The sequence below is a fragment of the Neomonachus schauinslandi genome, chromosome 8 (genome assembly GCF_002201575.2).
Source record: "Neomonachus schauinslandi chromosome 8, ASM220157v2, whole genome shotgun sequence".
Lineage (NCBI taxonomy): Eukaryota > Metazoa > Chordata > Mammalia > Carnivora > Phocidae > Neomonachus > Neomonachus schauinslandi.
The window spans coordinates 7,570,548-7,586,345 of NC_058410.1; the positions used below are offsets into that span (position 1 = coordinate 7,570,548).

Genomic DNA, 15,798 nt, shown 5'->3' on the forward strand with positions numbered 1-15,798 from the left:
TCTTGTCACACACACACTCAGGATGTTCTTGTCACACACACACTCAAGATGCTCTTGTCACACACACACAGGCTATTCTTGTCACACTCACATTCAGATGCTCTTCTCATGCTCACACACCCACATACAGACTCACGCACACATACGCTCACTCCTCTACTATCCTCAGATGGTAAACTTTTGTCCCCACAGCTCTTGTGGGCGCAGAGGGGAAGGCCAGCCTCTGGGCTGCACCCCGAGGTCAGGGGCTGGCGTAGCTGCCAGGGGCCATCCCTGCTCTGGCCGTAAGGGCTCCTGGGGGACTGCATGTGACTACGGTATATGGGGGATGGCGCGTGTGACTCAGAATGGGTGTGACCCAGGGCCGCACGTGGACCGGGGGCTGTGTGTGACCATTGCGCTGTTCTTTCCAGTTCCTGATTCACTGTGAGGGCACTCGGTTCACGGAGAAGAAGCACCAGATCAGCATGCAGGTGGCCCAAGCCAAGGGGCTGCCCAGCCTCAAGTACCACCTGCTGCCACGCACCAAAGGCTTCGCCATCACCGTGAGGAGTTTGAGAAATGTAGGTAAGGAAGAGCCCGGTATCCCCTGCCCCCTGCAGCAAGGAGACCGCACCCCAGCACCCCAGTCTGAATAGCTCTCCCCTGGCAGTGCTCCCCAGCTGACTGTGGCTGGTAGCTAGGAGGGCAAACAGGGCACAAAGGATGGTTAGCTAGGATCCAGGCCGCTGCCTGCTGGCGCTCTCTCTCTCTCTCACACACACACACACACACACACACACTCTCACTTTCTCTCTCTCTCTCACACACACACACACACACTCACTCACTCTCATAGGCACGCGCACTCCCCACACACGCACGCTGAGCAAACACTGCCCTCTAATGCTCAGCACTGGAACTGCAAGGCTGTGGTGACCTTGTGGACTCCCTAGGTCCTCCCTCCCCTGGGTCCTCCCCGGGTTCAGCCTGACCCCACACCTCGTTAGCCCAGGGTTTTGGCGTCGTTTTGCTTTGTTTGGCATTTCTTGCCCATGGGTTGGCCCCAGCTGCCTCCAGCTGATGAACTCCGTGACCTTACCCTCTGTGCCCGCTGACCCCCCTGAGTCTGGAGCCCTGAGCCCTGGGTCCCCGTGGGTGAGAATCAGAAAGCAGCAGCTTTTGTTTCCAGTCTCTTGTCAGGACTCTGTCTCACCTTAAATCCTCGGCGCTTGGGCCTGGCAGCACGAGCTTTGCTCCTCGTTCTCCCGGGCAGCCCGCCCTCCTCCCAAACCCCCACCTTCCTCTGGCCCCATGAGGCCCCGGGGGAGCCCGGGGGAGGCCGGGAGGGCAGCGGGCCTTGGGCTCAGGGCAGGTCCCAGGTCGCACTGGTGTCCCCACGTCCCCCACCCCCCCTCCCGGGGGCCGGATGCCGCCCTGGCGGGAGTTGGGCGGCTGGTCACCCAGCTTCTGTCCGCACACGGTCGTCTGTCTTCGCGCCCCCAGGTCTCCTCTCCCTCTTGTGAGCCAAGGGATCTGAGCGGCGGGCGAGGGGTCTCCTGCGGCGCTGCCCGCACGCGGGGACGCGTGTAAACCCGCCTCCTCTGGGCCCGCCCGAGCCCGTGGCCGTGAACCCGCCGGGTAGCACGTCCGCGGGGGGGGCCCACCCCGCAGGTGCCCCGAGACACCCCCCCAGCCATGCCGTGCGGCCCCGCCCGCCGTCCACCCCCCGCCCCGAGCTGAGCCAGGTTGCCTCCTGCCCCGACACCACCCTGCTAGCCCTCCGCAGCCCCGCGGCCCCGCAGCCCGCCTCCCGCGCACTACCTTGCGGCTCTGAGCTCCCTCTGCTCGGCCTCCCAGCTGTCTGCGCTGCATTCACCCCAGAGATAGAACGGGCCTGTCACGGAGCTCCCGGCGGCCCCTGGCCCGCCTGACCCCAGCGACCCCGGGCGGAGGTCGCCGGCCTGTCGCCCATCCCTCCTCCGGCCTTCCAGGCCGCAGCCGCTTGCATCCTGCACCGCCCAGCGGGGTCCGAGCGAGCCGGGAGACCCGACCAGATGCCGGCCGTGTGACCCTGGGCGCATCAGCTCGCCACACTTCCCGAGAGCTGCAAGGAGGGTTACAGGAGAAAACAGGCAGAGGACTCGGCCTGAGGCCTGGCACTGACATTCGGTCAAACGTTGGCCGTGGGGAGGAGCCGCCCGCTGAGCCTGCTCGCCTCACCCTCGCCCCCTGGTGGGGGTGCCCCGCTTCTGGGTCTGGGTTTCCCGTGGGTTCTGCGCCGGCCGGCGCAGCAGTCCAGGCCACCGGGCGGGCAGGCTGTGGCCCCTGCCCCGGCATAGGGGCCAGCCCTCCGAGGGCACTTCGGATTCGCCCCCAGGGCAAGCTCGTCCCACCTGGCATGGCCAGAGTGTGTGGGCCAGATCCAATGAAGGAAACTTTGTTTTACTTCCAATATACAGATGAGGAAGTTGGGGCTCAGAGAGAATTTAAGGAACTTATTCTGAGTGGCTCAGCTAATACACCGAGGCTGGGGCTCACACCCAGGCTGCCCCCTGGGGGGGGCGGGGGGGGCCAGGGGCTCTCGGGCTCCCCTCCTTCTCAAGGGCTTTGCAGGCAGGTGGATGTCATTGGGCCGTTTTATCACTTCAAGACACTTCTCTTGGGGTTGCCCCTCTGGAAAAGAAGGGGATTGTGCAAATCATTAGTTTTTAGGCTGTCCTCTGGGGAACCCCTGTGGCTGCCCCCCACCCCCGGTCCTTGATTGACCAAAGTAACCCCACTTCTGTTGTATATACATCAGGCTCCTGTGTAAGAGCCAGTCTGAAGGAAGGAGGTTGGAAACCCACTGAACTACATGAGCTCCGTGACCCCTTCTTGCTCTCAGACCCTGTGACCCCACCTGCCACACCGCATACAGCCTGAGTGCCTTTTAGCATAATGCCTGCCAAATGCAACATGGAGGTTGTTCTCCAGCAGCCTCACTCTGTGCGTGGAGAGTGACGCCTCCCCCCACCAGGGAGACAGCCAGCCTCCAGGCCCAGGACAGGAAGGGGCAGTGGTCTAGCTTGCTGGGGGTTGGGAGCTACCCCCGGCATTCCTGCGAGACAGCAGGAGAGACCCCCCTCTCCTCAGCTAAGACTAAGGAGCTGCTAGGGCGCCTCCTGCAGACCCCACCTGGCGGCCAGGCAGCAGGTGGAAGAAAATGGACAGTTGTTTTCTGATTTTTGAATCTTGGTTCTTCGTATCCCCAACCAGACCGAGAGGACCCTCCTGTCGGACCCTCCTATCATCCACCCGCTTTATGCATAGTAACTGCACATATGCCAAGCTCTCCATAAAGTACTGGGCTCATGATCTATTGTCACGGTGTGCCAGGCCCCATGGGAAGTGCAGACTTTGGCCAGCTCAACAAGCCTATGAGGAAGGCATCGTGGGTCCCCTTCTCCAGGGGAACTAGGCTCAGGGCGGCTGAATGGCACGTCGAAGAGAGGGTCCCCCAGGCACCAGGCTGACTTCAAAACTCGTGTTCTTTCTACTGTCCCGTCCTGCTGTCCTGTCTGCACGCTGTATTTCTGCTCACTCACGGTCCTTCATGCATTCTGCACCCCTCCACCCACTGAGCAGTTATGGAGCACGGGCCAGGCCCCGCGGCCCCAGCACTCCATGCTGACGTAACTTGCTGACAGGTCAGCTCACTGTTGGGCAGATGCACTCACATCACACGTTCTTTGCTTCTTAGCCACGTTTCAACGGACTCTGGTTCAAGTCCTTAAGATGTCTCCAGCATCTTATTCTAGTTTTGTAGCTATCTTACTTCTCTAGGGGGAGAAACACTCGTAAAATGGTTACACTGCCATAAACTCAGACGCATCCTTGGATAGTGTGCTCTAGACTGACTGATCTAATGACTGATACCTGTCTAGATATTGTTGCAAAACTTCTAGACGGGACACTGCAGTATTGCTTCAAACTGTTCTGACCCCAGTAATCACTCTGTTCTCAGTTACTGAGTTGTAGTGTGCTCTTCTGGTTACAAAAGGTGATGTGTGTTCAATGTAGGGCATTTGGACAGTATAGAAAAGCATGAGGAAGAACCCAGTCATCCCACCATCCTGAGATAACCAGTTAGCGAATTTCATCATTGTTTTCCAATGTGTGTATCTACAAAACAGACTTGGGTTCACACGCTATATACTGCTTTGTATTTGTTTTATTTTTTTATAGTTTCAGCTGTATATGACTGTACACTCAATTTCAGAAATAATGAAAATCCAACACTGTTGGGGGTCCTAAATGGGAAGAAATATCATGCCGATTTATATGTCAGGTAAGTTGGTTCCATTTCCTTTCCAAAACAGAGAGCGCCCATCAAAGTAATTAAATCACAAATGGCCTACAGACCTCTTTCCAGGGAAGTCTGTTTTGTATTTTCTTGTCTGCCTTTTGTAATGAAATGAACTTCACAGTCTGTGTTGAACTCAAGACACACAGCACTAATGTCAATAATCAGGGAAGCCTCTACTTTCTGATTCTCTCTGACCAACTCATACTCATCATAGAGCTCAGGTTGGACAGATGGAAGATAGTATTTTAGAGTCATTTTGAGACTGAGTATGAAGAGATTATTTTACTGACCCCTTTTCTTGGAGGATGTGTTTGCTACATACAGATATATACAGATAAGAACACGTAAAACTTATAAGGAGGTCTAGAAACAAATGGAGAACATTTTAGCAGTATCTTACTTATGTGTTATATCCCAAGCTATTATGATTTTATTGAAAAGATTTCACAAGGTATTAGACAAACCCGTTCTCTTGGCCCGCTGGATCAGCTTACAGAACGGGGCTCACCCTGGTCTCCTGCAATGTCATCGAGATGAACGGGAAATAATTGAGAGATACTGCAGACAGTAAAACCCAGCTGGGACTCACACATAAAACCCAGCACGACAGGGCTGAGGGATGGCGCTGGTTTCCTTCACACTAGGTTGTCTTCCCAGAAGGCTAACCAAGATGATCCGACGTGCCCGCTCTTGGAGAACTAGCCAAGTGTTCTAGAACATTCTGATTTCTTTTAAAAAAGACCTTACAGATACTGAAGTATGACAACACAGGACGATGTAAATTCAGTGGCTGATCGTCACCACAAGGCTGCAAGAAGGGCTCAGACCTTCCAGGAGAGATGTTTTGATGGACTGACAGCCTGAATTAAATAGCTTCCTAGCTGGAGAGGACTTTGGCTCCCCCTTACAAATAGGAAAGAAGCATCCTAATTATTCCTGTTTCCTAATGCCACAGCGGACAGTCTACCTTATTCTGCAGTTGAAGGCAGATGAGGGCAGGAAAACCAACCTTCCGGAGGGAAGCCTTCTCCCAGGTGTAAAGGAGGCTTTGCCCTGTGAGCTCTTATCAACACCTGGCAGGAGCCCCACTCAGGGGCCAGCTGGGCCCCAGCTATTTGGGGAAACCTGGAGCACTATTCAAGATCATCGTACCCACTAGGCCGCCTCTCAGGTAACTGCTTCTCTGGAGCACGTGTAGGAATGAGGTGTAAACAGCCAAAACCATACCACGTGGGCCCACAGAAGCTGGTGCTCTCCTGGCCTGAGGGCAAGACTGTGCCTCTCCACACACTTGTCCTCACGGCGCAGGTACCCCCTCAGAGGGGAACAGGCTTTCTCGTGCTTTACCTCAATGCAAAGTATTAAAACAGCAAGCGCAGGAATGTCAAGGAAGTTCTTGAAAAGAGCGAAAGGGCCTTAAACGCCTACTATCCAAATAAACAGTATGCAGGCTCCCTATCCTTTTTCAAGAAACACAGTTAGACATCTGGCTTCCAAACCAGAGTGAGCCAGAAAGAGCGAAGGAGTCGGTATTCGTGGGAGGACGTGGAGGAGTTTACGGGGTGATTTTTCATCGTGTGAAAACAGCCCCGTACAATACAGCCTCTAAGATGGAATCCCACGTTCTCTTAACAGGCTACAGTGTGATGGATACGTCCTAAAAATGTACCTTATGACTAAGGTAGTCCTGAGCCAGAGAGGGATGTGAAGCCCCCCATGGCTGTCATGGGGGATGCAGAATTTCCTGTGCACAACATCAGGGTGAATAAATATGCCTGGAGGTCACAAAAGCCAGCAACCTGCAGACAGACAGAACTAGATCTGCAATAGGGTAACAGGAAATGTGGTCTACTGAACCCCCCTTGCTCAGGGGGGCTGTTGGCAGGTGGCCCCAGAGCCACCCTCGAACCTCATCCACTTCTGGTGAGCAAAGGGCCACGAGGCCTGACCGGGTCCCCTGCTTTCTCCATGTTCCCCAAGATACACGGCCTTCTATTTGTCCAGACCCTTGCAGCACATCAGCCTCCGCACTGTCCAAGAGGCCGAAGCGGTCATTGGACGGGAGACACTTCATTCACCACTGTATGGAGTCATTACCCGGCGGGGAGAAGCACCAGCACGGTTTCAGCTATGTGTAGACTCTGTGTATGTCGGAGTATAACGGGCGGCAAATGGGGCAAACTGCCCTCTCTCGGAGGGGCAAACCCCAGATGTTTGGAGCCTCTCCATGAGGTCGGGAGGGAGGCTAGGGAGAGGCAGGAGTCCTCAGCTGACACCGCCTGAGTCCCCGAACCTGCCAGAACAGGCCCTTCCTTCAGGGACCAGCACTGCATCTGGGCCCAGATCTCCCCAATATGGGTATGAATTTCTGCCTGTCTGTCAACTGAATTGCCGTCCGCACACCCACAAGACCCAGGCTCCCTCAGTAAAGCCTGGGGATGTCCAGCATCGTTACGAACCGTGGTTGGGGCACTGGCGCTGGCCGCCTCCCTACCAGCTGCTCTCTGCTTTGCAGGCGGATTCCTCTAGAAGAAGTCCCCGAAGAGGAGGACGAGTGTTCAGCCTGGCTCCACAAACTCTACCAGGAGAAGGTCAGTGCGGCAGGCTGGCTGTGCGGGATCCCAGGACCCGTTTCGAGGTGCAGCTGTGGGTGCACTGTGGGGGCCCTGGGATCCGATAGTGGCAACACCCCAGTTAGCAGCCACGCTGGGGCTGATGCTCTACTTGGCGGGGGGGAAGACTATAGCAAGATGGGTTTTAAGGGGGCTTCATGGGAAGGATGATGGGTGTAGTGGACAGAAAAGTGATGGCCCCCAACAGCCCGTGTCTACTTAGCAAAAGTAGCCTCTGGTTCTTGGGGGGTAGAGTTCTTTCAGCGATGCGGATGATCCCGATGGCCTCAGACCTATAATGTGGCTGCCTGTAGGGTCTCAAAACCGCGAGCACAGGCAAGATGGAGGCTTGCAAGACTCCGCCTCTGCTGGGTTTGCTCTGGCCCCGTGCCCCCCACCTCCTGGCTGTGCTCTAGCTCTTCAGCAGCCCCCCAGGCCCCTCCGCCACGCACACACCTTCTTTCCTTCCTCTGAGCAGGGCCTTACCTTTCATTGGGTTCTCTCCTCAGACACGTGCAGGGGGCAGAGGGAGTCGCACTCTTAGGGCCCTAACTGCTTGATCTTATGAAGGAGAAAAGGTTAGCACCCACCTAGTGAGGAAGGCGTTTTTTTGACCACGTCTTGCTGCCCATAGAGACTTATTTCTGATTCATCATGCATTTTAAGGCCAAACCAGCCTAGAATCGAGTACACAGAGTAGGATACTGACTTCCTGGTGCTGAATTCCATAAATACAGACCGGTTGGCAGGTGCTGTCTTTTTCTCCCCACTCCGCTAGGGAAGATAATCACACGGAACTTTATGGGCTGTCTGCTCCAGTTGGATAAGCATTCTAATCCTTCCCTTGAGAATGTGTTTTGGCCCCAAAGACCCCCAGATTACCACCATCAGATTAAGTAGAGACTTCTTACAAATATGCTGTTTGGGGATCAAGATCCTGATACTCTCACAGCAAGAAGTCACTCCTGTGTTCCCAAAAAGTCACTTTTGCAGAACTTGCCATTTTGGGGTCATTTCTGGACGGGTATAGGGATAGGCATCCAGTCTCCTCTTCCAAACAGCACACAGGGACCTGTCACAGAGCGGGGACCGTGCAGCCCCCTCAGCCTCGGAGATTCACCCCGTAGGTTCGGGGGTGCCTAGAAATGCGTATTTCTCAGAGGCCGCCTCAGACACATGGCCTGTGGGCCCATGCTTGGAAACGTACTGCGGATGCTTTTAAACGGGGTTCCCAGTTAGGAAGGTTCTGTGCTGCTGCAGGCCTGGGCCTGACAGAAACACGCAAACGATATATATTCTTTTCCTCTGGTTTCACGCACGGGGCGGCATTTTTCCTTGTGCTGTTTTCTGGTTTAATCATCTGGGCAGTATACAACATGTCACTATTAGCGAGAAGAAAAATGCGCTAAGGCCTCGGAAAGGAATGCTTTCGTAAAGAACCACACAAACAAATCTAACAAACGCGGGCCTCAAACCCACCAAAGCAAAGGAGGTTTTTCTCCATGGGCCCGTTCTCTGCTGTGTTGAGGCGGGAGACTGGTGGCCATTGTGTGACCCGAACCACTTGGGTGTTCAGCGAAGAGCCACCTCTCCTTCCTGATGAGGTCTCTCCAGAGGCTTTTCTCTAAACTACATATGCATTAAAATGATAGGGTTCAGTTTGGAAGGGGTTCTCAAAACGATCATCTGGTGCAAAGAAACTGAGGTTCAGAGAATGACATGCCCAGCTCCCATCTCCCTACGGGCCATGTCTATGAGCAGACCTGGGAGGCTGGCCTTTTCCCCGGAGAGGCCACCTGAGCAGTGAGCAGGAGGGGTCAGCGGTGCCTCCAAGAGGAACTGTGAACAGACAGGGAGGAACCCCAGCATCCTGTCGTTTCTGTGGCAGCCCTGTCCCCTCAGGAGCCTCGATGGGCCTGAGACTTTGTGTACCAGAAATCCCGGTGTCCCACCACGCTTGCCAAAGTGGGGTTCTGTGTTAAGCGTCACCTTTCAGATGTATGGTGTTGAAAGACAATTCTGCTGACGTTGAGCTTTGGACTTCAGGGCAGCAATTCTCTGGCTTTGCTTTCACGGACAAGTAAAGTGTCTGCAAAGTGTGGGAGGGGGTGCTGGGCGGCCAAACAGGGACATGGCAAAGTTTCATTCTGTTCAGGCAGGAACATAAAAAGAAATCCACTATCTACCACTGCCATTTTAATACTCTCAAGTAGGAAGGGCATCATCTCTGAAAACGGGGCCATCCTTTAAGTGGAACAGATTTAGCGTTTAGAAAAGGCACAACGCTGATGACCTGTCAGCATCCAGGACCGCCGCTGGCTGCAGGGTGGGGGCTTCGGGAAACCACCCGTGACCTCACATGATCTCTTTGGGGACAACGGCAGTGCCCAAATCGCTTTTCCCCTGAGCCATCATGGTTACCCCATGATATGGTTTGAACCAATTCTGACTTTTCATTTCTGACTTGTTACTTCCTTACTCCCCTGGCTGGCAGTCTGAAGTCTGCCGAAGGGATGAGGAATTAGCCATTAATGGTGCACGCTGAAAAGCGGGTGAAGGAAGCGGCGTCCAAGCTGTCCTGTGGGTGTGGAGGGTCCACGGGGGCCGCGGTTGGGAGCTGCTCTGTGTGGGGTGCAGAAGCCAGCAGGAAATGCTTCAAGCACAAGAACGAAGGGTTTTCCACGCTGGCGATGGCTTCTGCATGGACCCCGAGGGCATTGCTCCTTGGAGTGGCGGCAGGATCTCCGGCTGGGCCCCGTGGTGCAGTCCTTTGCACACAACACGCTCCGGCCTGAGGTTTGCCTGCACGGGGAGCGCTGTCCTCTGAAGGGTCCCTCCTGCCCCAGCCCGCTGACAGAGGAGCCAGCTCTGACCTCCTGTCCCTCTCTTTCTTTCTCTGCTCTTCCCTCTTCCCCTCCCTCCCTCCTTTCTCCCCCAGGGACTTAGCAAAGACATTTTATTTTGCGGAGCCAGCCGGTCCAGCTCTTTGAGGACGGCCTGGCCTTTGGTGCCGCGTCTCGGGGCTTCGGTTATGTGCTGCAGACTCTGAGCACTCAGGGGTTTGTCCTTTGTTGGGAGCATCTCCCCCTTTAGACTTCGGGGTTGAGATTTCTTTCTGGAAACAAACTCCCCTTTCACTAAACACATTCCCCAATTCCAACTTACCCTATGCCACGCTATGCTAACAGATGGCAACAAAAAATGGAAGCATCATTAACCCCGGCCATCTCCCCGTGGGGCAGACTTGATTGCAAAGGACGTGACATGGCCGGGAGGGGCCAGGAACGTCCTGCTGCTGGAGCGGACATCGGGCCCCGGCCAGGCGCTCCCTGTCCCACCCTGCAGGTCACAGAGCCACAGTGACGCCCCTGGAAGGCCAGCAAGGGCTACGGCACCAGTCCCTGGGGGGCAGTGAGGGGTCTTGGGGAGAGATTCAGTTTTCTAAGCAAAACAGAGAAAAAGAAAACTCTGGAGTGAATGAGTTCGGACCCCTAGGAAAGGGGGTGCTTTTTCCTCTTGCTGGAGGCACAAATAACTTTTGGCTTTAGCGAGTGTCTTTCTGGCCCGAGATGGGAAAAGCAGACAGGTTCCCCGAAGAAACATCACAGTAGACGGGTACCTATCAAAACTCTTAAGCAGAAGAATTTAAAAAAAAAAAAAAAAGGCCCGTTTTTAAAATGGGGGAGTTTGATGGTATGTAAATGACACCTCAATAAAGCTGTTTTTTAAAGGCCCGGAAGTACGCCCTCCCGTCTCAGTCCCGTCAGGCTTCTATGTCAAAGGGCCAGAGACCGGGTGGCCTGTAAATCTCACGGGCTCGGGGGCCAGATCAGGAGCCTGAGAGTGTCCCGAGTCCAGCACACCAGGGATTAGGCTTCCACATGGAGATTCCGGGGGGACACAAACATTCAGCCCGGAGCACCCCCCTTACCGAGTTATTGGGCTCCTGTTATTGTACCCTGGGATGAGAAAAATCACCCAGGTTCATGGCTGGCCTTGGCAAAGTGAGGGGCCGTCGCTCTGGGCATTGGACAGGTCACTGTCGCTTCCCCAGAGGTTGTCTGCGTCAGCCACAGGCTCTGGGGACTCATTTTAATAATGACTCTCCGTGGTGACAAAAGCATATTACTCAGTACATCCTGACTGGGGAAAAAAGAGAAGTATGGTCTCTTTTAGAGATTGCTCTCTCAGGCTGTTAAAGGGAGAAGTTGGGCACCTCGGGTGTGAGTTCCAGGTAGGTGGAAGCTCATTTTCCAGGAAACTCGACTCTGGACAACTGGAACACCACCAGGCTCTGACGGGGGCCCCACGTGACCCAGAGATGGGTTTTGTTCAGCGTGCACGCGGTCAGCCCCCAGGATGCTTTCAGGATATTTTAGTTTGTTGCTGATACTTAGAAGCGGGCAAAGTCCCCGTGGCTGCCAGTCGCCAGCCCCCATGCCACACGGTGCCCAGGGACGGTGCTGCTATCCTGGTGTGGGTCTCTCTGGCCCTGTTGCCTATCGCCCGGCCCCGTGGTGTCACTCACTCCCATGGCCACCAAGCAGCACCTGGGGTCTCCCAGGAGCCACTGGAGGGTGCTCGCTGCGCAGGCCCGGCCTCGGGGCTCCCTGGTGCGCCCCGTGCCCGACCGAGACCCCTGCAGGCTCCTCGGTGACACAGGACTCAGGGACAGGCAGTCCCCTCATCCACGGTCTCAGTCAGCAGCGGCCGCTGGTGGTCCAGAAGCCAGGGTATCCGCAGACAAGGGGGGCCTCCTGTATTTAATCTCAGGTCGGGCACCGATGAGAGAAGCTGCTCCAACCTGTCAGGTCAGGGGCCTGCTGACCACCCGGCTGTCTCGACAGTCACTTCACAGGGCTGCTGGGCAGTGCCATGCTGTCGTGGGTTAGGTGCAAGAGGGCGAGCTCATGGCTCAGGGTTCTTCTAGTCTGTTCTGCGGGCGTTCACTGAGGGCAGGTTCGGTGTCTCGTTCGTTCTCCACTGGCCTGTTCCAGGGGGCAGGCAGTACTGCCCCTCTTGCCGACCAGAAGCTGGGCCGCAGAGGCCGGCCACCCGACCAGAGGCAGGTAAGTACCGAGGAGCCGACTAGGATGGACCAGGGCTGGCCTGGCACCAAAGCTCGAGCTCCTACGCCTGGGCTAGAGGCAGAGCTGTGACGTCCCGCCTCTGTGTCACTGTGGGAAGGGGACGCCAAATTCAGTACTGGGAAGACCCCTCAGGCGCCTGCAAGATGCCGCTGGGGTGGTGCTGCGGCCGCCCCCCCCCCCCCGGTTCTGCTGAGCTCCCAGCAGCCCCCGGTGCCCCGGGAAGGGCCTGCACGAGCGCGGTGTCATGCACGAGCAAAGTGCCTCAGGGTCGCCTCTCTGTCCCCAGGATGCCTTCCAGGAGGAGTACTACAGGACGGGCACCTTCCCAGAGACAGCCATGGTGCCCCCCCGGCGGCCCTGGACGCTCATCAACTGGTTGTTCTGGGCCTCCCTACTGCTCTACCCTTTCTTCCGGTTCCTCATCAACATGATCAGCAGCGGGTCTTCCCTAACCCTGGCCAGCTTCGCCCTCGTCTTCTTTGTGGGTAAGCAGAGAGCAAGAGCCCTGCCCCAGCCATGCTGCCGTGAGGAGCATCTGACGGGGGGACAGAGGGAGGCAGAAGGGCGGGTACAGTCGTGCCAGGTGTCGCAGCGTCTAGGAACAGGAAGCACAGCCTGCAGACGGACAGGGAAAACTAGCTTGCAGGACTCACGGTCAAACACACCCAGAATCCCAGGCCTGGAGGAATTCACCTGTGGTTGCTCCCCCTGGGGCTCGGCGAGGCAGCAGCGACCGCTCAGCTCTGCTCACTCTCATCATTCCTTCCCTCGGGGCCCAGCAGCACTGGGCAAAGGCTCCTGGCCATTCAGAGCAGGTCCCGGCCCCTCTGGGGAAGTGCGAGTGCTTCTAGAAGGCGGTTGCCACTTGCCCGGCATCGAATAGAAAGGTCTGGGAGCAGCCTTGCATTAATCCACACCGACTTCGTTGACCAGGAGTTTCAGACTACTTCGGTCTCTTCACAGCCCCAGGGTTCCCTGCACACTGCCGCTGGTCTTTGAAGTGAGGCAGCCGGCGGGGGGGGGGGAGCTTGGTAGGATTCCCTGGGAGGGGCAGCCCCATTTCACGGCCAGCCCCTCTGGAATGTACCCTTCCCTGGAGTCTGAGGAGGAAGTGTCCTCCTTTGAGACTCTGGAAAGCACGGGCAGAGTGTGCCCTGCCTTCCTGAGACCAAGAGGACATGGCATGGAGTCAAAGTATGCAGTGATCTGTGTGCTTGTTTAAAATGGACGTAGCTCAGTTATTCCAGCAAAAGACACAGGTGCTGACTGAATGCTCAGAAGACGCCAACACACAGAAGTGCATAAAACTGGAAGTGTCTCAGGACAGAATTCCCCTTTGAGCTTACGCCCCAGAGATGAATCATCATTAACAGTTTGGTGCACCTTCTTCTGGACTCAGACATATATGCATAAATACATTCACACAGATGGACTGTCCCTAGTGCAGTTTTCACCTAATAAATTGTGGCCACCTACACACCTCACAACACACAAAACCTAGCTCCTTCCTTTGGATCAAGCCAACCAATTCTAGACTGTTTGCAATAGGCAAGTTGGCTGCTATTCTCGAAGTAGATCCTACTGTCATCTTTTTTAAAATGAAAAATGTATTTTAATGCTGAAAATTAAAATACTACCTGCCCTGTGTAGAAAAAAGAGGGTACAGGAGAAAACCCGTTTCTAATAATTTAACTCCCCCAACATAGGCCAGAGGACCCCCCCCCCAGGGCTGCTATGTGCTGGCCAGGTGCCAGGAGCTGCGGTTGTCGGGGTCCCCGGAGGGAGGGGAGCAGACTGAGCCTATCCGCCTTCAGTGGGGCTCCTTGGTGATGAAGGTGTGCAGTGCATGCCAAAACGGGGGCCGGACACCCTTCCCACGGAACAGGGTCTCCGGCAGCTCGGAGGAGCTGACTGCCCTGAGCCCACAGACCAGTGCCTCATCAGCTGTGAGCCTCACTACACTCTGCCCGGGATGTCGGTATTTGGGTCTCGTTCCCCCTCCCAGGCCTCTGAGCAATGGAGTCGATGTCTTTCGCACCCCTTGGTTCTCCACAGTGTCATCACCGCCGCCGCATGGTGGCTCTAGTATTGGGACAGGCCCTCCTAGAACTGCCCGTTTGTAACTGGCCCAGGGACACCCAGGCCTCGTCGGGCTGGGCTGTGCTCGCCCGTCAGCTCCACGTGAGTCTGAGGGACGGTTCGCAGACCACAATGCTTGTGCACGCGGAGATTTGAGTTATCAGCCATTTATCCACTCTGAAATGTGTATTATGTGCTTGGTGCTGGGCTCCTCAGGGGACTCAGACGTGCTCCCTGCCCTGAAGGAGCTCACCGAGTCTGCCGTGTCCGAGACAGCAGCTTCGACTGCAGCGTGTGACCTCGGCCCTGTTGTCCAGCTTCCTGGTGGCTCTGCCGGGCTCACGAGGGTCCCTCCTGGTCTCTGTTTGGGCCCATCCCGCTGGGAGCCAGGGGCTTTTCCCCGTTCACAGCTCTCTTACCCCAAGAGCAGAGCTGGACACTACATAGACATTTGGGCTCTTGCACTCTCCAGGTTCCTGGTAGGTTATCCAGCTTCGCTGAAGGGTGTTTTATTAAGTTCCTGCCCTGCATTTGCAAAAGCATCCTCTTTGCCTTGGGGGCCAGTATAACAAGCAGAGGAATTCTGTAAGCCTCGTGTACAGTGGAGTGTGGCTTAGCAACCTCGAAGGGTTGAAGGATTAAAACCCACCAAGAGAACAGCCTCGCTGTTTGTTTTAATGTCACTTAGTCTGACGCCCATGTTCCAGGAGAACTCCAGCGGGATTATGCCCTGGGCCCCAAGTTAGCCGGCGAGATCTCAGCTGCTGCTTGAGGTCTGCCGACAGCCGGCCTCTCCGCATTCTCCCCGGCAGAGTCCCCCGGGGGCTCCTAACTCCCCGCGCTTCCCATTTCTGCAGCTTCTATGGGAGTTCGATGGATGATTGGTGTGACAGAAATCGACAAGGGCTCTGCCTACGGCAACATCGACAGCAAGCAGAAACGGAGCGACTGACCCCAGACACATGAGCGGCCGGAGGGGCCCTTGGGGACTGGTGGACGCTGCCAGCCATCCTTAGTGGGACCCGGGGACGAAGCGGGGTGAGCCCCTGCTGGGAAGGCAGTTTGGTCTCCATGCCAGATGGGGAGGAAGATGTTCTTAAATCTTTTTTCCCCCCCATAATGCTTAAGTGGGTTTTGATTTTCTTTTTGAGTGTGAGTGTGTGTGTGTGCGTGTAAGGGAAAGGATACATATAAGTCAGAATGATGTGCGGTTGAGTGTGAGCCTTATTTTGTCATCATTCAGAGGGGATCTGAGGCACAGGGGGAGGGCAGGGATGGGGAACAGAGGGTTCCCCTTCATTCTTTGGTGCTGAGTTTTCTGTACTGGATTGCGAAAGAGTGAAAGGCGCTTTAGGTAAGATGACTAAATTATGCCTCCAAAAAAAACAAACTGTTTGGCTCCCTGTGCTATGTGTTTCCACAGACTGCTCCATCCTCCCGTTCCGCCCTCTGCCGTTGTTCTGGGGTTCTGGAAGGCAGTGACCCAGCAGCGCTGCCCGGAGGGAGCAGGGTGGACTCAGGACACGGGGGGCGGGGTGCTGGATGGGGCCCCCCGGCCACAGACACAGGTGCAGGAACCTGGGCGGGGGGCGGTTAAGGGATACGGCAGGTGCTGGGGGACGAGCTGAGCACGTCTGTCGGACGTAGTGAGAGGTAAGGCAGCTTTGGTTTTCCCAATCTGCTGGCAATG

The 15,798-nt window shown here is 55.9% G+C and overlaps 1 protein-coding gene across 1 annotated transcript in view; it reads left to right on the plus strand.

Moving 5' to 3' along the window:
- The window catches only part of AGPAT4 (1-acylglycerol-3-phosphate O-acyltransferase 4), an 84,328-nt gene extending 68,813 nt beyond the window's left edge, over nucleotides 1-15,515 (plus strand). Inside the window, exons 4-8 of the mRNA XM_021693626.2 lie at nucleotides 414-567; nucleotides 4,207-4,309; nucleotides 6,843-6,918; nucleotides 12,316-12,514; nucleotides 14,966-15,515. Of these exons, the coding sequence (XP_021549301.1) occupies nucleotides 414-567; nucleotides 4,207-4,309; nucleotides 6,843-6,918; nucleotides 12,316-12,514; nucleotides 14,966-15,060 (627 nt within the window). The 3' untranslated portion in view covers nucleotides 15,061-15,515. The remainder of the gene's footprint in view (nucleotides 1-413; nucleotides 568-4,206; nucleotides 4,310-6,842; nucleotides 6,919-12,315; nucleotides 12,515-14,965) is intronic.
- The last annotated feature ends 283 nt before the right edge of the window (nucleotides 15,516-15,798 follow it).